Raw genomic sequence first — 21,092 nt, 5'->3', positions numbered from 1 at the left:
CAGAGTGGTCATGATCCCAGTTCTTTGAGATTGTGAGGTATGATCATAACTCAGAGGGGAATTAAAACGGTGCCCCATAAGGTTAATGAAATTGAAACTAGCAAAAAAATTAAAGCTTGTTTTTCAGAGAACCATTCTCCCCAATCAGCTATTGTGTCTTTTCAGATGCCACTCACTAGCTGTCTCTGTATGAGCCTAGACTCAAAGTCAACTGATATGGCTCCAGCCTATGAACAAGCAAGGCCCTGCATTCCTTACTTGAGTCAACAAGCCAAAGACACCATCCAGGTTCTACCAGCTCTTAAAGCATGCCCATACTCCCTTCTTCTTGCCCTACCTTCTGATGTCAGGGAATGAATTTCGCCTTGTTCCAATATTAAGTCTCCCTCCCAAAATGAACATGTGATATATGGTGCATCTATGCTTGCTCAATGCACCTGCTTCATCTTTCCTCATAAATAATCATAAATTTCCCTACCCTTTTATCAAGATGTATGTAAAGAATTCTTTGGATTTTTTTTCTCCTGAGTCTATTCCAACATCACATTGGTTCCTTCAAATTGTACTTACTGGAATTCTTTTACCGTCCATGTGTCTTTGTTATAAATGCTTTACCAAACATAAAACCAGACAATCTAGGCCAAGCACACAAACTTGGTTGCTCTCCAGTTGGACTCAATAGAGAACATATATAACTTTTAAGCTTCCTTCCATTTATGTTACAGTAAGTTCTTCCCCAATGAGGAACCTTAGAATGGTATAAATATTCATACCTAGCAACAAGGGACTTGATGGACCCAGGGCAGATAAACCAGTCACCTTGGCACTGAGAGACATAAAAAACAAAACATAGATCATCAATGCTCTCTGAGGAAAGATTTTTTTAAAAGATTTTATTTATTTATTTATTTATTTATTTATTTATTTAGAGAGCGAGCGAGAGAGCATGGGCTCAAGCAAGCGGGGGGAGAGAGATAGATAAGCAGACTCTGCTGAGCATGGACCCAGATGCAGGGCTTGATCCCACATGATGGGAACCAAAACCAAGAGTCCGAGGCTGAACTGACTAAGCCACCCAGGTGCCCCTGAGGAAAGATTATTGATCAAAATGGGGAAATGATATAAGAAATTTTCAATTTTTAATGTTTTTGGGCCCTGCTCCTAGGGCTCCCAAGAAAACTATACTTTAACTTGTACCAAGGTCAGAATGACTCAACCAAACTTCAAAGCATGGACTCTATTTCTGCCCCCAGGACACATTGTCCATCTGCTTCATTAGCAAATAACCTAAAAGAAACATTTCAAACTAAAGAGTAAAAAATCTAAGTTCCCATACCTCTGAAGCCTGCAACCTTACACATACTAGAAGCATAAGATAAAGTTTGTAATTTTCTGGAATGTCTTATGTCATGACGATTTGTAACGCTTTATGTAAAAACATTTATAACCCTGTACCAAATGTTCCTTCCGCAGAGCACTCTCCGTGAGAGAGGGAAAGAGAGAGAAAGAGAGAGAGAGAGAGAGAGAGAGAGAGTGTGTGTGTGTGTGTGTGTGTGTGTGTGTGTGTGTGAGACGACTGCGTAACCCAGGCAGCTGTCCTAACTTGGGTTCAAATAAAACTCTTTTCCTTTCTCTTTAAAATTTTTTTAAAAAGTGTTCATTTTGGATCGACAATTTGTAAATGACATATCTGATAAAGGGTTAGTGTCCAAAATATGTAAAGAACTTATACAACTCAACACCAAAAAAACAAATAATCCATTTTAAAATGGGCAGAAGACCTGAGAAAACATTTTCCCAAAGACATACAGATGGCCACCAGACACATGAAAAGATGCTCAACATCACTCATCATCAGGGAAATGCAAATCAAAACCACAATGAGATACCACCTCACAGCTGTCAGAATGGGTAGAATCAAAAACACAAGAAACAAGTGTTGGTGAGGATATGGAAAAAAAGAAACCCTAATGCACTATTGGTGGGAATGCAAACTGGCGCAGCCACTGTGCAAGACTGTATGGAGGTTCCTCAAACAATTAAAAATAGACTTATCATATGACCCAGTAATTCCTCTCCTGGATATTTACCCAAAGAATATGAAAACATGAATTCAAAAAAATATATGCACCTCTATGTTTATAGCAGCATTATTTACAATAACCAAATTATGGAAGCAGCCCAAGTGTCCATTATTATATGAATGAATAAAGACGATGTGGTATATATATACACACATACACACACACACACACACACACACACACACACACACACACACACACACATATATATGATGGAACATTACTCAGTCATAAAAAGAAGTGAAATCTTGCCATTTGCAAAACATGGATGGATCTAGAGAGTAGAATGCTATGTGAAATAAGTCAGAGAAAGACAAATACCATATTATTTCACTCATATGTGGAATTTAAGAAACAAAACAAATGAACAAAGAAAAAAGAGACAAACCAAAAAACAGACTCTTACTTATAGAGAGTAAGCTGTTGGTTACTGGGGTGGAGGATTAAGAGTACACTTTTTGTGATGAGTACTGACTAAAGTAGAATTGGTAAACCATGATATTGCACAGCTGAAACTAATATAACACTGTATGTTAATTATACTGGAATTTCTGTTAAAAAAATAAGAAGCAGAATTGGTATAAACATCCTAGAAGGGAAAAATATACATATTTATTAGAAGGCTACTATTGTGCTCTACACTTTCAACTGGTTTTTTACTAGTAATACACTATTTATTTTTAATTTTTTTCTAAAATGTAAGTGTAGACTTTATTCTCCAACCAGGGGGGAAGAGACACCATTACTAAGTTAGTAGTTAACAAAGCTGTATTAAAGATTTGGAGACGGTTGGGTTTAAGAAAATTATAGCATAGAATAGCAAATTCCTCTTTCTTCTTCTTTTTTTCTTTTTAATGTGTTTAATGCAGCCACTCTGAAAAACAGTATGGAGATTCCTCAAAAAGTTGAAAATAGAGCTACCCTACGACCCAGCAATTGCACGACTGGGTATTTACCCCAAAGATACAAATGTAGTGATCTGAAGGGGCACCTGCACCCCAATGTTTATAGCAGCAATGTCCACAATAGCCAAACTATGGAAAGAGCCCAGATGTTCTTTAACAGATGAATGGATAAAGAAGACATTAAAATTAATATATATATACACACACACATGGAAAATTATGCAGCCATCAAAAAAAGAAATCTTGCCATTTGCAACGATGTGGATGGAACTAGAAGGTATTATGCTAAGTGAAAGAAGTCAGTCAGAGAAAGACAAGTATCATATGATCTCACTGATTTGTGGAATTTGAGAAATAAGACAGAGGATCACAGGGGAAGAGAGGAAAAAAATGAAACAAGCCGAAACCAGAGAGGGAGACAAACCATAAGAGACTCTTAATCTGGGAAATACACTCTTTCTAAAAAGTATCTATAACTATACTTTGAGGCCATGCCAGTATTAGATGGATTGCATTAGTGGCCCCAATTTTTCATGATTTTCTGTGTCCAAGTCCTTTGGTAGTGTCCTCCTGCACCAGCTCTCGGCTTGGCAATGTCCTTTGCTTTGGCCAATGGAACAGCAGCAAACTTGACACAAGCAGAGACACACATTTTTTTTCCTTCTCTCAGATCTCTGCCACTGCCATGAGAAAAGGTACAGGGTGGCTCTGATGGGCGGGAAAACGTGTGGAATGTTGTCATCTCCTCCATCCTACCAGCTGACAGCTGCTGCATGAGCATGCATCCAAGACCCACCAAGCCTTTCTCAGACTGGTGGACCCACCCAGCCAACCCATAAACTCATGAGAAATGGTAAATAAATGTTATTTTGAGTCACTGAGTTTTAGGATGGTCTGTTATGTAGCGATAGCTAGCTGATCCAGCCAAGCCTTGGGAACATGAAGATTAAGAAAAGGTGATGCTAATCTTGAAGGAGGAGGTCAGAAGAGTGGTCTCCTTGCTGGGAAGGGGAAAGGTCTCAGAGCAGACACCAAGGACCCCTTTGTGCACCAGCGTGTCTCTAAGCACCTTTCAGAGGGACTCTGAGGTCTTCTTGTCCCAAGTCCATCTCTGTGGGAAGCCAGATTTTCTTCTTATACTTCAGTGAAAATGACATATCATAACAGACTGAAAAAAAGGATGCCAGAATTCTATGAAGTCAGACATTAAGGAGATTTGCAACAACGTAAAACAATGCCACTCTTCTCACCGGTTTTTAGAAAATATAGGTATTTTTAATAAAAATACGCTCTTTTAATATTCTAGTTATATGCTAATGTGATGGGTTTATCATTGTTATTCATTGTTATTTTTATTGAATTGATCAACGTTTAGAAAGTTCTGTTTCAGTTTCTAACATAGCAATACAGACCGAAAGAATTCACAGAAGCAAAACTCTTTGATTTTCTTAACAATTTAAGAGTGTGAAAGGGCCCTGAGACCAAAGATTTTGAGAACTTCTGGTTTAAAACTATGAGCTAGGTGGTGATTACATGGGTGTTTACGTAGGTAAACTCTTAACACTTGTGTGCTTTGCTACATATATGTATCTCCATTAAAACCATGGTTTTTTTAAAAGATTTTATTCATTTATTTGAGAGAGAGAGAGAGAGCACAAGCAGGGGGAGCAGCAGACAGAGGTAGAAGCAGGCTCCCCCCTGAGCAGGGAGCCCAACATGGGGCTCGATCCCAGGACGCTGAGATCATAACCTGAGCCGAAGGCAGACGCTTAACCAACTGAGCCACCCAGCGCCCCTAAAACCATGTTTTTTAAAAAATATATATAGGAAAGTAGATTATGCTCGTGGTATAAAGCAAGTTGGGAAAAATTAAAATATAAGTATGAAAAAAACCACATATATACATTCAGAAGATCAGAAGGCCTTATGCCAAAACAACAAAACTTATCTCTGAAGCCTGTTGCTAAGCAGGAACCAGTTAAATGGCATCATTGCTAAGAGAATTTTGAGTGTAAAATTAAATCAAAGGCCTTTCTCCACACCTCTCATAGAAGAACAGGAAAGCCTGTGCTGAGTGAGGAGAGGCAGAGTTTGATGAAGAATATGCCCTCTTCCTCCTCCCTTCTTGCTTTTTCCAGGCCAACTCTCCAAGTTAGCCACAGAAAATGATCTGAACAAATCCAAGAGTCTCTAAGAGAAAAACTGACAAGGGACTGGGAAAGGCTACACCCAGGGAAAGGAGTAAAAAGATCCACCCACAGGCAGCTGTCAAACTGAAAAGAAACTACAAGATAAATAAATTGGACATAAATAGTCCCAAGGGATGTTACAGTAAAGTTCAATAATAGTGTTGAGCAAACTGGAAATGGGTAAAACTACACTCGGCTAAGATAGACCCAACTTTCTACTTGTAGAAATCGGTGTGGCCAAGGACAGTCTGCTGTGGCATCACACTGACCAGGGGTTAAGTCCTAACTCTAGTATTTATTACCCACTTTGGACTTTGAGCACACTGCTTAATTAACCTCACTGAATTTGAGCCTCCATGTGTAGAAAGGGCATAACACCACCTACCTCACAGGGCTGCTGTCAGAATTAAAGGAGATTTTAAATGCTAAGAGCATACAGTTCTGGGCATAAGTGTTCAGTGAGTGACATTTGTAAAGTGTTTATTGCCTTTTAGATTGAAAATTTTACTTCTCAGTAATACACAATATCTATATCTATAACCCCTTTTAGGAATGTTTAAATCCTATCACTTCATTATTTTTGCATGGTGTATGAATAGAATTTTAAATTTTTGAAAAAAATGTACTAGGTTGATATACTGTTAATGATTTATTAACAAAGTTTTTTTCAGTAAGAGGTTTAATAATATTCATTAGATGCCTTTGATCAGAGAGGGAAATTACAAATTTTTTTTAATATACCAAACTTCAAAGGAAGATACTGTATTTGTCCATTTATCAGTTGACAGACATTTGCGTTGTTTCTGATTTGGGGCTATTATGAATGATGCTGCTATGGACGTTCAGGTCCACTTTTTGTGTGGACATATGTTTTCATTTCTCTTGGGTACATACATGGCAATAGAATAGCTGAGTCAGATGGTAACTCTGTGTTTAGCCTTTGAGGAACTGCCAGACTGTTTCCCAAAGTGGCTGTATCCATTTACATTCCAACCAGTAACGCACGAGGGCCCTGGTCTCTCCACATCTTTGCCAACACTTGCTATTATCAGTCTTTTTGACTGTAGCCATCCTAGCATGTGTGTGGTAGTATCTCATTGTGATTTTGATTTGCATTTCCCTGATGATTATTATTAAGTATATTTTCATGTGCTTATTTACCATTTGTATACCTTCTTTGAAGAAATATCTACTCAGAGGCTTTGTCCATTTTTAAATTGGGTTATTTGTCTTTTTATTATTGAGTTATTAGAACTTTTATGCATTTGAAATACAAATCCCTTATCAGATATATGATTTGCAAAAACACCTTGCCATTCTGAGTTGTCTTTCGCATTTTTGATGGTGTCCTTGAAGTGCCAAAGTATTTGATTTTGATGAAATCCAGTTTATCTATTTCTTTTGTTGTTTGTGCTTTCAGCATCATCTCGGAAGAAACCACTGCTTAACCCAAGGTCACTAAGATTTATGCCTCTTTTCTTCTAGGAGTTGTATAGTTTCAGCACTTAACGTTTTGTTCTTGATCCATTTTGAATTCATTTTTGTATGTGATGTGAAATGCGGGTCTAACTCCATTCTTTTGTATATATTCAGTTATCCCAGCACCATTTGCAGAAAAGGCTATTCTTTCTTGGTTGAATTGTCTTGGCACTCTTGTTGAATATCAGTTCATCCTTACTGTTAAGGTAAACTCACTTTTGAAATGCCCATCATGCCCACTGACATTGCACAAAATATGGATGACCTCCACCTAGCCAGATGGTCTCTTCTACTGCTCATCTGGAGCCTTCAGTGGCGCTTGACACAGTCAGTGAGGCATTGCCTCATTCTTGAAACCCTCTCCTTTGTCTTTACGGCCTCATACTATACGGAGGCAAAAAATTCCCGTGTTCCAGTCCCACATTCTCCAAGGAAACTCCTCCTCTTCTTCCTTTCATGCAGGGAAGGCAGACCTCAGGAATCTTCCGTCTATGAAGCTCCCATCTCACCACACCCTCCCTCATTCTGACCTTCTCAGAATGGGATGCATAACCTATAACCCAGACCACATCATTTAGACTTTTATCTTTTACATGCTTTATTCTCATCGCCCCATTTAAACAGGAAGTTCACATTGTATTAGTCTCTATTGCTGCATAACAAATTGCCACAAATTTATTGTAAACCCACTTATTATTTCACAGGGTTATAGGTCATAAGTCCAGGCAGAGTGGCTGGGTTCTCTGCTCAGGTCTAACTTGGCTGAAATCAAGGGTCAATTGGGCTATGTTCTCATCTGAAGCCCAGGACCCCTTCCAAATTCAAGGGGTTGTTTGCAGAATTCAGTTCCTTGCAGTTATAGGACTGAGATCCCCATTCCTGGCTGGCTGTTCTCAGCTCCTAGAAGCTGCCTACAATTCCTTGCCACATGGCCTTATCCATAGGTCCTCTTTTTAACATGGCAGCTTACTTTTGCAAGGCCAGCAGCAGAAGATCTCTGTTGTATTTCTCCTCTTCCAGGAAGGGCCCAGCCCCTTTTAGGGACTCATTTGATTAGCTCAGGTAGCCTGGAATAATCTCTTTTCTGATGAACTCAAAGTCAACTGGTTTGGTACCTTAATTATATCTGCAAACTTCTTTCAACTTTCTAATGTAATATAACCTAATCAAGGAAGTGAAGCTCATCATATGCAGCCCTGCCCACACTCAAGAGGAAGGGATTATACAAAGTATATATGCAAGGGGCAGGAATATTGATTGTCATCTTAGATTTCTGCCTAACCACACGTAAACATACATACCCTCCTAGCACAGACCCCATATGTCAGAGTTAAATCTTCCATGATTATAGCATTTAACAATCTCTCTCATTTAATTCCCATGTTACAGGCAGGTCAAGAACATTATCACCACTGTACAGATGGAGAAATTATTGAATCCAAGGTCACAAAACTATACAGTAGAAGATCAAAGAATAAAATCCAAATTTCTCTTCTCTACAGAACCACCACCTTGTGAGAGATCATATCTAATACATATGAACCATGATCACAATACCCCCTGACATTTTACAATAGCAATTGACAAAGCACCACCCCAGACACAATGTCATTTAATTGTCATGGCAACCCATTAGTGTGGGCTTTATCATTTCTTCTTCAAATGAGGAAACAATGGAGTCCCATGGCACAGAGCACAGTAAAGAACAAATAATAAGCTCCTTACTTTTGGTGCTATTATAAATAAATTTAACGTAGACCACCACACAAGCTACTATAGGGAAAATGCAAAGGGATATTATCCTTGCCCTAGAAGAATTTATTTGTTGGTACTATGTCAGGAATTGAGAGATTGAACACATTCCTAACATTATATAGGATTTAAATAAAACCAATCAAAAAGGAGTTCAGCGGCATAATAAAATCTAAATAGGACTTTGCTTTTAAAAGTCTAGCCCACGGATCAGCTAACTATGCTCCACTGGCCAAATCCTATCTGCTACCTGCTTTTGCATGGCCCATGAGCTAAGAATAGTTTTTACATTTCTAAGGGGTTAGAAAAAAAATTTTAAAGAAAACCATTTTTTGACTCATAAAAATTATATAAAATTCAAATTTCAGTGTCCATAAATAAAGTTGTATTGGAACACAGGCGCACTCCTCCATCTCTGTACAACCTATGTTTGCTGTCATGTTACAACAGCAAGGGTTAAATAGTTGTGACAGAGACTGGATGGCCCACAAAGTCTAAAATATTTACTATCTTGCCCTTTACAGAGAAGGTTTGCCAGGCCCTTGATCTTTTAAGCTAAGTGGACAAGAGGGAAGGGGATGGAGGTGCTCCCAGAGTTGAGGAGTAGAGTGGCAAGAACCCACCTTTGCAGCTTTTGCAGAGGAGAAGCCATAAGTGTTGTTGGAGCCCTCAAACACACCGGCTTTCAGAAACCCAGGGCCCAGGCAGCGGCAGAACCTCAGATGGGAAGGCTACCCAACTGCTTCATAAGCCTTTACAGAAGGAAGGGAGCTGCCAAGAGAGAAGGCTGCCTTGGACACGGAGCCCAGTCCATGCTGGTTGGGACAAGGAACAATGGCAGCATTGGCTGAGGAGTGGGCACCTCCCCCACGCCCCGGGCCTCACAGTGTCATTGCATCATTCTAAAGAAGGGCAAGAAGACAATCAAGTGACGCTTGATGTCTACATGTGTTCTGCAAAAAGTAGGCCCTCAGACAAGTATTTTTGGGGAGGTGACACCATAAAACATAATGAAGCATTGGGGTGAGGGTGTAGAACAATAAAGGTATAATTCTGGGGGCTGTTACTGCTAGGGGCAACTGAGACTCAATCCCACAGGGGACTTTGTGAAGGAAATGCAGCACTAACCTCAGTTGTCCCACCAGGGTCGAAGACAAGGGTATGTGTCCTCCAACTTTCGCCTCTCACTGAATGAGAGTTCTTCGTAGAAGTAGTAACCTCAGAGCACTTTCACCTGCCCCTTATGGGCTGAGCAAGGTCCTGGGGCTGGGGAAAGCCCATGGAAAGAAGCTAGAGGTGCTTGAGATACGAAGCATTAACAAGCTTCCCTGTGATGCAAGGGAATCAGGGAGAACAAGCTTCCACTCGCTGCAGGGGAACCATGCACGTAGGAGAAGGGCATGAAGAGTGTCTGCTACACTGGGCTTGTCCTCAGCCTTGGAGAGTTAATGGGATTGGGGAAGAGAATTCAAATTGGATTTATTTCAGTTTAAAAAAATAAAGAAAAAGTACTTCCAGTGGCCAGAGTGTGCTGGATGCCTGTGTATGTGTCTTAACTTCCCCATTAGACAGCAAATTCCTTGATGTCATACAAAAAGATGAGTCTTGACTTCTGCTTATTGGATTAGTCAATCAGGAAAAAGTATTCAGGTTTTGCTCCCTCTTTCCTCATGCACTGCCTATTGGTGAGACACATAAACAACAAAAGCCATGAATATTCCATAGTAAGTTACTTTTTTTTAAAGATTCTATTTATTTATTTGGCAGAGAAAGATATAGTGAGAGAGGGAACACAAGGTGGGGGAGTGGGGGAGGGAGAAGCAGGCTTCCCGCTGAGCTGGGAGCCCAAGGCAGGGCTCGATCCCAGGACCCTGGGATCATGACCTGAGCCAAAGGCAGACGCTTAACGACTGAGCCACCCAGGTGCCCCTTATAATAAGTTACTCTTGAATGATCAGTTGATCACCAAAGCCAGTGAGAACTAATCAGCTTTGGATCTTTATTTGCCATCATGAATATTTTAACAAATAAGACAATATTTTAACAAATAGGTACACAGATGCTATAATATGCACTATATTTTAATAAGAAAACATCTAGAGATATGAATAGATTGTAGGGTTTGTGGGAGGTGTTGTTTGGGTTTGTTTTATGATTAAAAAAAGGGGGCACCTGGGTGGCTCAGTCGTTAAGCGTCTGCCTTCAGCTCAGGTCATGATCCCAGGGTCCTGGGATCGAGCCCCACATCAGGCTCTCTGCTCCGCGGGACGCCTGCTTCTCCCTCTCCCACTCCCCCTGCTTGTGTTCCCTCTCTCGCTGTGTCTCTCTCTGTCAAATAAATAAAATCTTTAAAAAATAAAAAAAAAAAAAGACAAAGAATGGTAGCATTTCCAACTGAAATGAAATCCAGCCAGCATTCCAGATTTCAAAGGGTTTATAATGGAAGAAACAGCCCATAAGTGGGTCATGAACAATCCTGTCCATTAATCATCCCAGGCCCACTGCATGGCCACGCCAGGTACCAAGACAGTCCTGAGACTTTGTCTCAAGGACAATGTGCTTTTTTAAAATTTACCTCCCAATGTGAAAGTCTAATATTTGGGTTCACTAATATTTTGCACATGTATGAGAAAGTGAAGCCTGAACTAAGGGCAGGGCAAAGCAACACAGCCTTACCTTGAAATAGCAGAAGGATCCTCAGTCATCAGTCATACAGTTTATGTTCAGCACTTCCTCCTTGTTGAGCCCCACCTAGAGCTGCCATTAGATTATAATAGGCCTTTCAAACTTACCTTACTCAAAACAGAATTCCTGGTTTGTTTGTTTGTTTGTTTACCTGCTCTTCCACAATTTAGTGATTAATGATATTACTGTCTTCCCAGACTCAGGTTAAAAAATTCTAAGAATAATCTTTCTTGCTCTTTTTCTCTGGTCCCTTGGTCTAATCAATAAATAAGTATTATTGGCTCTTCCTCTAAAATATTTCTGGAATGGAACCGCTTCTCAACTCTACTGGGTTAACTGCCCTGGACGTAGTCACTTTCACCCACCATCTGTCACTTTGACAACTGAGCAGCTTCCTGGTTTCATTCCCAACCATTCTTGAAGCCATATAACCCTTTTTCCACATAGTAGCAGAGTAACCTTCTTGGAGTATAAATCAGATCGTGTAACTGATCTATTTAAAATCCTCTAATGCACTAAAATAAAAATAAAAATAAAAGCCAAACACCTTTCTCGAGCCTATAAATCTTTGCATCATCTGGTCCCTGCTATTTGAGTTATCTACTCTTGCATAACAAACCATCCCAAAACTTTAGTGCTTGAAGCAACAATTTATTATATTTCATGAGGTTCAGCAAAAGAACAGCTGGTCAGTTCTCTGCTCCATTTGGTATAGGCTGGGATCACTTGTATGGCTGCCTTTGTTTGGGAACCCATCTGGGGCTGAAATGTCCAACATGGCTTCCCTCACATGCCTGGTGCCTCTGCCAGGATGGCTGCCTGGGCCTCTCCTTCTCCACATGGTCCCTCAGCATTAGTGGGCAAGTTCAAGTGTCTTTTCCTGGCAGCTGAATCTCCAGAGGACAGAAAAGAAGCTACCAGTATTCTTAAAGTCTAAGCCAAAACACATAACATCACTTCCACCACATTCTATTGGTCAAAGCAAGTCACAAGGGCAGCCCAGACTCAAGGGGAGGGAAGATAGACCTGCTTCTTGATTAGAGGAGTGACATAAGTGTTCAAAGAATGGGAGGAATTTTTGGCAACCATCTCTAGAAATAATCTGCCACACCTACTTATCTCTCCAATCTAATTTCATACCACTTTGCCCAAGGCATACTAGGCATTTTTTTGTTTGGCTTTTGAGAGAGAGAGAGAGAGAGAGAGAGAGAAAGAGCACAAGCAGAGGGGAGGGGCAGAGGGAGAGAGAGAGAATCCATGCTAGGTGTGGAGCCAGATGTGGGGCTCAATCTCACGACCCTGCAATTAGGACCTGAGCTGAAATCAAGAGTTGGACGCTTAAACAACTAAGCCACCCAGATGCCCCATCTTTGTCTTTTTAATAGATGCTAAGATGGAGACTGCTGGCATTCCTCCCAATATCCTTCTGTTCATCTCCTTCAGGAATAGAACTTCTGAATTTCCACTAGGTTCATGGCTCCTCAGAATAAATACACTTCCCAGGCTCCCTTGAAGAAAGGTATGACCATGTGATTATGTTCTGGGCAATGGAATGTCAGGGAAAGTGTACAGAGGAAGTTTTAGCAAACCTTCCTTAAAAGATATCAGTTGTCTCTCTTTTGACCCATTTTTTCCTGTCCCTTTTGCTCCTTCATGCTGGTTGGACCATAAGGGGGTCTGAGCATGAAATCCTTTCCAGGTGGGAGAAACGTGAGGCTCTGAGACCATAGAACAGCCTACCAGCCCTGGAGCCATGACCCCTGGAATTTTCTTTGACAGAAATACACTGCTATTTTGTCTAAGCCACAGTTATTTGGGGTCTTCCATCTTTTACAGCCAAACTTCATCCTTCCTGATGAGCCTTTCCAGCAGAGGAATCAGGAAGAGCAAAGGGTCTGAGGAAGGAGAATGTCCAGAATGTGAGCAGAGTGAGGAGACTGAGAGATTATAGAAGAGGCAATAATGGCCATATCATATGGAGCCTTATAAGCTTGTCTTTTTCATCTGAATGAAACGAGAAACCACTGTGGAGTCACTCTTGAGCCCATGTAAAGAAAAGCTATGGGAGGGGCAAGATAGAAAAGGGGGCTACCTAGGAGGTTTTCATCTAGATAAGAGGTGATGGTGGCAGAGACTGGGGAGATAGCAATGAAAATGGTGAGAAGTGGTCAGATCGTGGATCTGGTTTGAAGGGAGAGATGGTAGGATTTGCTGATGAATTGGATGTGGTTGGTATCTGAGCAACTGGAGTTGCTGCTAACTATAGTGGGGAAGGTTGAGAGGAAGCAGGGATTGAGGGGGTGGGGGCAGGGGGGAAATTAGGAGTTTGGTTTTGGATACTGTATTAGTCCAGGGTCTCCAAAGAAACAGAACAAGTAGAGTGTGTGTATATATAGAGAGATTTATTTTAAAGAATTGGCTCATGAAATTGTGGATGCTGGCAAATCTGAAATCTGCAGGGCAGGTAGGCAGGCTAGAGATCCAAGGAAGAGTTGATTTGCAGCTCAAGTCTGAAGGTAGTCTGGAAGCAGAACCCCTTCTTCATTAGGGGCACCTCAGTCTTTTCTCTTATGGCCTTCAAGTGATTGAATAAAGCTCAGCTACATTATGAGAATAATCTGCTTTATTCAAAGTCTAGTGATGTAAATGTTGATCGCATCTTGAAAACATACATTTACCACAATATCTAATCTGGTGTTTGGCAAACATCTGGGCAGCATAGCATAGCCAAGTTGACACATAAAATTAACTATCATGGACATGTTAGGTTGGAAATGCCTTTATATATCCCAGTAGAGATGCCTAGTAGGCATTTGATGTAGTTGAGGTGAACATCTAGGTTCATCAACATACACATTTCATTTAAAGATACAAGATGGAATGATTAAGTGTAGGAAGAGAAGAGAATAAGTTTGAGGCATTCCAACCTTAAGAGTTAGGACAGATAGGAGCAACCACCAGAAGGAAGTGTGAAGAAGCCAGAGAGTCACCAGAAGAGGGCACAGCTCTGGAAGCCAATGAGTAAAGTGCTTCCAAGAGAAAGAAATGATCACTGTGTCACATTTTGCTGATAGGTCAGGTAAGACCTGAGAATTTTTGCCATTGGATTTGGCAACTTGGAAATCATGAACAACCTCATTTATCAGTTAAGATTCAACCAGAGAAGTGGAACTAGTAGAAGATATACATTAAGAGACCTGTTGCAAGGAATTGAATTATGCAGTTGTGGGGGCTGGCTAGGCAAGTCTGAATTCCATAGGACAGGTCATCAGGAAAGATAGGCTGGAACTCACAGGCATGGGCTAAAGCTTGTGTCCACAGGCAGATTTGTTTTCTTCAGGGAAGCTTTATGTCCTTCAACTGATTAGATGAGGCCCACCAGATAATCTAAAATATCTCCCTTACTTAACATCAACTGATTATGGACTTTAATCACACCTACAATATCTTCACAGCAACACCTTGATTGCTGTTTGATTGAATAACCTAGCTTAACCTAGTTGACACATCAAAAGGCCATCACACCTCAATAAGACCAGCCTCTGTGGACTATGGAAATAAGAGCCCAACTGAAGTGTGTTCAAGAGAATGGGAGGAGAGAATGTGGAGATAGCTAGTGCAGACAATTATTTCAAAGAGCTGTGCTATGAAGGGAAGCAGAAAAATGGAGCAGTGACTAGAAGGAAATTAGAATATGGGTTAAGAGGCTGAGAAAGGATATAAGGTAAGACCATTGGTGGCAAGGAGCTTGAGGAACTAGAGGCTTTGGTATTAGAAAGCCATCCCGATGGCACTGAAACCACCAAGAAGAAGAAGGAATGACAGAGAGTGACAGTCAGTAACTAACATATTCAGGGAACAAGACATGCCCCAGGTTTAGGTGGGGGGTAAGAGTACATGGTGGTACAAGAAAGAGTAGTTGGAGTTACAACCTGATGACACCAAAGTCAAAGCTGGGGGAGTAGGGGGTTAGAGAAGAAGAAGTGAATTGTCTGGGAAAACAGCAATGAGGAGCAAAGAGGACATGCACCCACCTTCAGACCCAGCACGGGGAGTTTGGGAAGTGACAACTCTCTCTTGAGAGAGGTGTCCTCATATGAGATCCAGATCTGACTAGAGCAAGCAGGTGAGGGGAATTTTCAGAGAAACTGAGGATTTAGGGGAAATAATGATAACTGATAGTGAGTTTCAGAAGATGGGGTGGAGGGGGGGGATGACATCAGTAGGGGGGTTTCAGAGCCGTATTAGAAGCAGCTAGGGGGCTAGTGCCCTGGGGTGTCTGACATTGATAGTGATAAAGATCACATGAGAATAGTCTTGGTGGCTTCCAGGCAGATGGTGATCATGAGGCTATAAGTGTTGAGGAGTAGGTAAGGATGGGAGTCTTGCCAAGAACACAAGTTCTGGGGTCCTGTTTTCACTCTTACTGCTGGGGATATCAAGGCTGGAAGCAGGGGAGCTGTAGCCCAGCACTTAATCCCCCTGGGTCTAGGTTTCCTCGTTGGAACAATAATTTGGCTGCAAAAAATCTCTGCAGCACCTTCCAACTATGCCAACCTGTGATTCTTTAAAATAGTTCCGTACCTTGTGTTTGGCATAAACATTTGATTCCCAGAACGTTCACTTTTTGCAATTTTTTGGCCCTTATCAAAATCACTTTTAATGCCTTCTTGGCCTGTCCATGACATGACTGAAAGAACAAATACAGTACATGTCATCAGCATCAGACTCCTCTCCAGATTTCAAACATTTAATACAAAAATACAAAGTACATTTATATTTAATAAAAAATGCAAAGTAGCTCATCACTATTTGTGATTGGTTCAATGTTGAAATATTGATAATTCTAGATATACCCCTTTAAATAAAATCTGTTCTTAAAATTAATTCTACCCTTTTATTTTTTACTTTTTAAAATGTGGGGGGCACCTGGATGGCACAGTAGGTCAAGCATCTGACTCTTGGTTTCGGCTCAGGTCATGATCTCAGGGTGGTGGGATCAAGCCCCGCATTGGGTTCCACACTCAGTGTGGAGTCTGCTTAAGATTCTCTCTCTCTCTCCTTCTGCCCTTCCTGCTCATGCTCTTCTCTCTTTCTGTCTCTAAAATAAATAAGCAAATCTTTTAAAAATAAAATAAAATAAAATGTGGCTACCAGACTCAAAAACAGAGAGTAAAGTGGATTACCAGGGAAGATATTGTTTAGGGGTCCAAACTTTCAGCTAGTCAATAAATAAGTCCTTGAGATCTAGTGCACAATATACAGATAACAATATTGCATCATAATCATTAAACTTGCTAAGGGACTAGATCTTAATTATTCCCACCACAAAAAAAAAAAAAGAAAGAAATGATAATTATATGAGGTGATGGAAGTGCTAACTATTGCTACAATTGCAGTCACATCATAATATATAAATGTATCCAATTAACATACTGTACCCCTTAAATTTATACAAGGTTATATGTCAAATATATTTCAATAGAAAATAAAGAACAATTTTAAGAATAAAATGTGGCTACCAGAATATTTAAAATTACAATTGTAGTTTGCAGTATATTTCTATGGACAGCACCGCTGTTGAGATTTCCACCATGCTCAGAGCAGACCATTCATCTGGCACTGTGGTTCGCAGAGTGTGGTCCCCTCTGACCCGAAGCATCAGCATTACTTGGGGGCTTGTTAGATATGCAATTGCTCGGCCCCTTTCCAGTCCTACAGAATCACAGAATCAGCATCTCTGGGTGGAGCTCTGCCATCTGTGTCCCAACAAGCCCTCCAGGTATTTTCATTCAGTAGCTGCCATGGTGAGCCACAGAGCTAGAAGCACAGTTGGCTAGTGTTTCTGGAAGTGGCAAAAATCGATCTTTACAGAGGATCAGGTTCACTAAATGGCTAGGCGATTTAAAATATTAGTTTTAGTTTTCACGTTTAAAATATTGAAAAATAGACATGAATATTGAAGCCAAGCCAAGCCGTCGCTTGGGGCAGGGGAGGGGAGAGGTAAATAAGTAGGCTGTCATTGGCTTAAAATGAGAGCTTGAGGAATGTGGCCTTATAAGCTGAGATTTATTGAATTTGATTCTAAACACTTGGTTCTAAATCTGAACCATACCCTTTGTGGTAGGGCATTATTACCAACTCCATTTTACAGGTAAGGAAACTGAGGCACGGCAAGGTTAATTAGCTGGATCAAGGCCACGTCCGCTGGGACCAGAGTGAATCTGACTATAGAGCCTGGGGTGTTAACCACTGTACTCACAGTCTTGCACAGGGTCCAGGCCGAATCTCAACTAATCTGTAAAGGGGGTTATTTCTATACTAGCTCTTCCTGTCTATTAGAATCATCTGGGGACACTTACACCTGCATTCCTGCCAGGCTCCACCCACTAGACATGTTCACTTCATTGGTCTGAAGTGGTTTCAGGGGGTGCTGAAGAGTTCCCTGGGGACCTCCGAAACACCTCCCATTTGACAGAGGATGAAGATGAAGCTGGAAGACACAGGGCGGGATGAGTTAGCAGTGGTAAACTCAGACTCTATAAATTGGGCCAGGGCTTCTCCAACTGCAAGGTGCACAAATCCCCTAGGTGACCTTTTTAAATGCAGGTTCTGATGCAGTGGGGTGGGTGGGGCCTGAGCTTCTGCAGTATCCAGGTGAGGGTGATGCTACCGGTCCACAGACCACATTATAAATATGGTTTCTAATTAGCGTTTGGACAGTGCACTACCTGGATGCCCTGACCCCTGGGGCACTTTCCTGGCCAGAAATTGGCCTTAGGAGTGCCCACTTTCCCAGCAGGTGGGGAGTAGGCCAGGACACTTAACCCAACTATGCTCCCAGAATGGCGATTCCTTGCGATGGCAGGCCTGATGCCCTGAGTGCCAAACAAGGCCCAGTCAGCCTGGGATGAACACTTGGAGTACAGTCAGCGTTCCAGTTCCTGAGACCTGGCGGAAATTCTGGGAAGCTGAAAGGGAAAAAACCCACAGTTATGGCCCTGAAGCAGGAATCCCAGTGACCCCACCCTTATGTTCAATTATCCTCCTCTCCCCTAAGCTGAGCCTCGAGTTCTCCCCGGGTTTCTCGCCCCCTCCCACTCCTGTCTCGGCTAGAGGGTAGGACAGCCCGGACGCAAGCCTCTCAATGTGTCCTTTCCTCTCTACAACACCCCCGCCGCTACCCTGACTCTCCACCCCGGTCCCGCCGTCTCCCTCCAAAGTTCCCAGTCCGAGGCGAGAAGCGGACTTCAGATGGACCCGGGATGAAGGTTTTCCTCCCCCCCCGCCCCCCCCCCCACGGCTTGCACACCCCGGAAGAGTCCTTTCCGAGTCCCATCCTCCCGCAGCTTCCCGAAGGAAAGGATGCCAACCGTGCGGTGCGGGCGGACGCCGAGGCCCCAGGAAGGAGGCGGCGCGGCGCCTGGAGCTCCGGAAAACCGCCACCGCACTCACAGTCACGCTGTCCTCGGGGACCGGGGACGCGGCGCCTGTGCCCAAAACAGAAAACGGAGGAAGGAATAACTTCGCGTTGGTTGGGGTGGGGCGGCATTCGAGCTTTTTCTGTAAGATCCGTGTATCGCATCCTCACTCCCCAACCCAAATCCAGCGGCCAGAACCTCCCACCCGGCCCACGGGGCCATCCGGCTGGGTCCCCACGCGCACCCCCTCCCCGCCGGCCCCGCCAGCCCAGGTTCCGGCCCATCAAGTCGGGAAATGAGACGATCCATCAGCCGGCCCTAAGTGCGGGCCCGAGGCGTCCCCCATCTGCGCGCCTCACAAAGTCACCGGGGAATAACCGCGCAGCAGCAAGCCCCGAGGCTCCCGACCTCCGGGTGACAAAGGTGGCGAACGTTGCTCTTGGTGGCTTTGGTGCTCTTGGCTCCAAGGCCCATTTGGCTTGGCTTGGGATTTACGAGGCTGTGGGCGAGGTGGTGACTATAACCTCTATAGATCCGACTCTTTCTCCGACAACTGAAAGAAAGAAAGAAGAAGAAGAAGAAGAAAAAAAAAATGGCCCGGGAGCATTAGAAACACAGAGAACGTCCCGTGGAGGACACAGATTTGGGCTGGGAGACCGCACTTGCGGGTGCCACCTGGGCTGCTGGGCCGGGGGAGACCTCTGACAGCCAGACCTGGGGCGGCAGGAGGCCTGGGGGATTTCACAGGCAGAGGAAAGCTGGGACACCGGCAAATTTGCTTTTGAATTAAAAAATAACCACGGAGTCGCATGGAAAAATATGTGAAGGTTAATGTTATTTTTAGTGTTATTACCCGGGATTTAATGTTATTTTTATTTTGAGGGGACTCTCAGGAGGGTCTCCACGGTGCTGTTCTGGATGGGGCCTCCCAGAGTTCTTAGCCGGCCTTGTCCACCTAAGAGGAGAAAGGAGGGGACTGGCCACCCTCTGGAGCCACCAGAGAGCCGGTGCCGCGTCCCACCGGAAGCCTGGACCTGCACCCCAGGCGGGCTCCGAGGAAGGGGCGGTCGGTGCAGCTAGGGGCGCAGGGGTAGCCTCTGGGCCCCAGACTTGCTGCTGAGAAGCAGGCCCCGGGTTTGTCCCTGGGGACTCCCATCAAGGTAGAAGCCTGGGCTTTTCTTCCAGTTGCAACCCGGGGTGGGGAATGCCCTCTGCTCCTACCCCCTTTCCCAAGTTGATTGATTTTTCTTTTCTTTTCTCTTTTCTTTTCTTTCTTTCTTTTCTTTTTTTTTTTCTTTTTTTTTTTGAAGCTGAACAATACCCTAACCTCACAACCCTGGGCCCCGTGAGTCAGTTCACAGTTCACCGTCTCACCTTCGCCTTTCCGGTCTGGAACCTGCCAGTTTCAGGGCGGCCGCCAGCCCGGCCCGCAGAGGCCGCTTCCCCCCACGGTGCGCGCCCCTCCGCTGCCTGCGCCCTTGGAGCCTTGTCTGCAGTCTCAGCTTCGATAGCCTCTCAGAATCTGTTCTCTGTCTGGGAACCCTCGCGCGGGTCCCGGAGTTGTCCAAGGACCGAGCTGCGGGGTGGTACCCCGTGCACCCCTGGCCCTGGAGCGCGCATCCTCCCAACTTCTGTTCTGGAAGCCACACGTCTGGGGCACTTCGGGGCCTTTCCCTCCGGTGTGGATACGGCGCTGGCGGTTTAGTAAGGAAGAAAAGAAGAGAAGCGATGCCTCCGTAACCTGGTCTCCTCTCTTCCCCAAGTTCAGCATCCTACTCCCTCCTGCCCCTCCAAGTCTCCCGGCTTTTCTCGGGATGGGGGAGGCACCCGAGAGGTTCGAGGATCGGGGAGCGCCGGGGTCTCACCGCCCACCCACCTCTCTCCAGCTCTGGGTTTGCCAAGACTTCCTGCGGCATAGGAGCTCCGAAGAAGGTCGTGGAGGAGCCAGGGACTCGCTCTCTGCTAGGCACTTTCTTCCTCCTTTTTCGAGTCCTAACTATACTCTGGACGCCCAAACACAAAAGACCCCGCAGGTACTGTCGCCGTGGCCGAACTTGCTCAACCCCAGCACTCCTGTAATTGATCCCCCTTTCCCCGCTTTAGAGCTGGTGTGGACCTCACCTTTGCAACTGGGCAGGGGGTTTCTGTCCCCTGTCTACACCAGGGGCGGCTGCGCCAATGTGTCAGGCGCCAATGTCTTTCTCAGGTTGAGGTCGTTGTGAGCTCTGGGTGCAGGCAGCTAGGCGCCCGGCCGCAGCGCGCATCTCCCTTCGCTCCGCCAGAAGCTCCCAAGTCTGGAGTCCGCAGCCCCGGCGCCCGGCGAAGCTCCAAGCCCTGCGCCACCGGCCCACCTGTGTCGGTACCACCCAAAGGTAATGCCACAGGCCACAGTCCATGCGTCCTGACCAGCGCACACTTATCCCACGTCGAGACAGTACACTTTAATAATGGAATTCGCAGCATGTTTTTCCCTAAAGGAATTGCGCAGATCACCTCCCAACTAAGGTCACTCATAGAAGCATTGTGTTTAGTACTGGAAGGATCCTTTAGGAAAGGCATTTTGATGGTGAGAGTGGT

The 21,092-nt window shown here is 43.8% G+C and overlaps 1 protein-coding gene across 6 annotated transcripts; it reads right to left on the bottom strand.

Moving 5' to 3' along the window:
- Window positions 1-7,725: 7,725 nt before the first annotated feature.
- LOC118520071 (uncharacterized) lies at window positions 7,726-20,881 on the bottom strand. 6 transcript variants are annotated; one of them, XM_078056941.1, is made up of 7 exons: window positions 20,392-20,881; window positions 19,890-20,208; window positions 19,369-19,470; window positions 18,924-19,068; window positions 18,407-18,584; window positions 17,457-18,065; window positions 7,726-16,809 (listed from the first exon to the last, which is right to left on the bottom strand). In XM_078056941.1, the coding sequence occupies exons 1-5, from the start codon at window positions 20,429-20,431 to the stop codon at window positions 18,552-18,554; spliced, it is 639 nt and encodes a 212-aa protein (XP_077913067.1). In that variant the 5' UTR covers window positions 20,432-20,881; the 3' UTR covers window positions 7,726-16,809; window positions 17,457-18,065; window positions 18,407-18,551. The 6 variants fall into 6 exon arrangements, 5 of the variants coding, with proteins under 5 accessions (XP_077913067.1, XP_077913068.1, XP_035923716.1 ...); XM_078056942.1 differs by having other exon boundaries at window positions 7,726-17,587; window positions 17,923-18,065; XR_004909512.2 differs by having other exon boundaries at window positions 7,726-18,065; window positions 20,637-20,881.
- Window positions 20,882-21,092: the final 211 nt, after the last annotated feature.

The sequence above is a fragment of the Halichoerus grypus genome, chromosome 10 (genome assembly GCF_964656455.1).
Source record: "Halichoerus grypus chromosome 10, mHalGry1.hap1.1, whole genome shotgun sequence".
Lineage (NCBI taxonomy): Eukaryota > Metazoa > Chordata > Mammalia > Carnivora > Phocidae > Halichoerus > Halichoerus grypus.
This window is presented reverse-complemented; position numbering and strand designations above follow the sequence as displayed.

What these genes read in the sequence shown, in the direction of transcription:
- LOC118520071 (XM_036067822.2), bottom strand. Translation starts at nt 20,431, where the DNA reads ATGCCGCAGGAAGTCTTGGCAAACCCAGAGCTGGAGAGAG. An exon ending in TCCAGACCGGAAAGGCGAAG is followed by an intron (nt 19,471 to 19,889) that starts GTGAGACGGTGA and finishes TTCTCCTCTTAG; the next exon opens with GTGGACAAGGCCGGCTAAGA. An exon ending in AAAATAACATTAAATCCCGG is followed by an intron (nt 19,069 to 19,368) that starts GTAATAACACTA and finishes TCTTTCTTTCAG; the next exon opens with TTGTCGGAGAAAGAGTCGGA.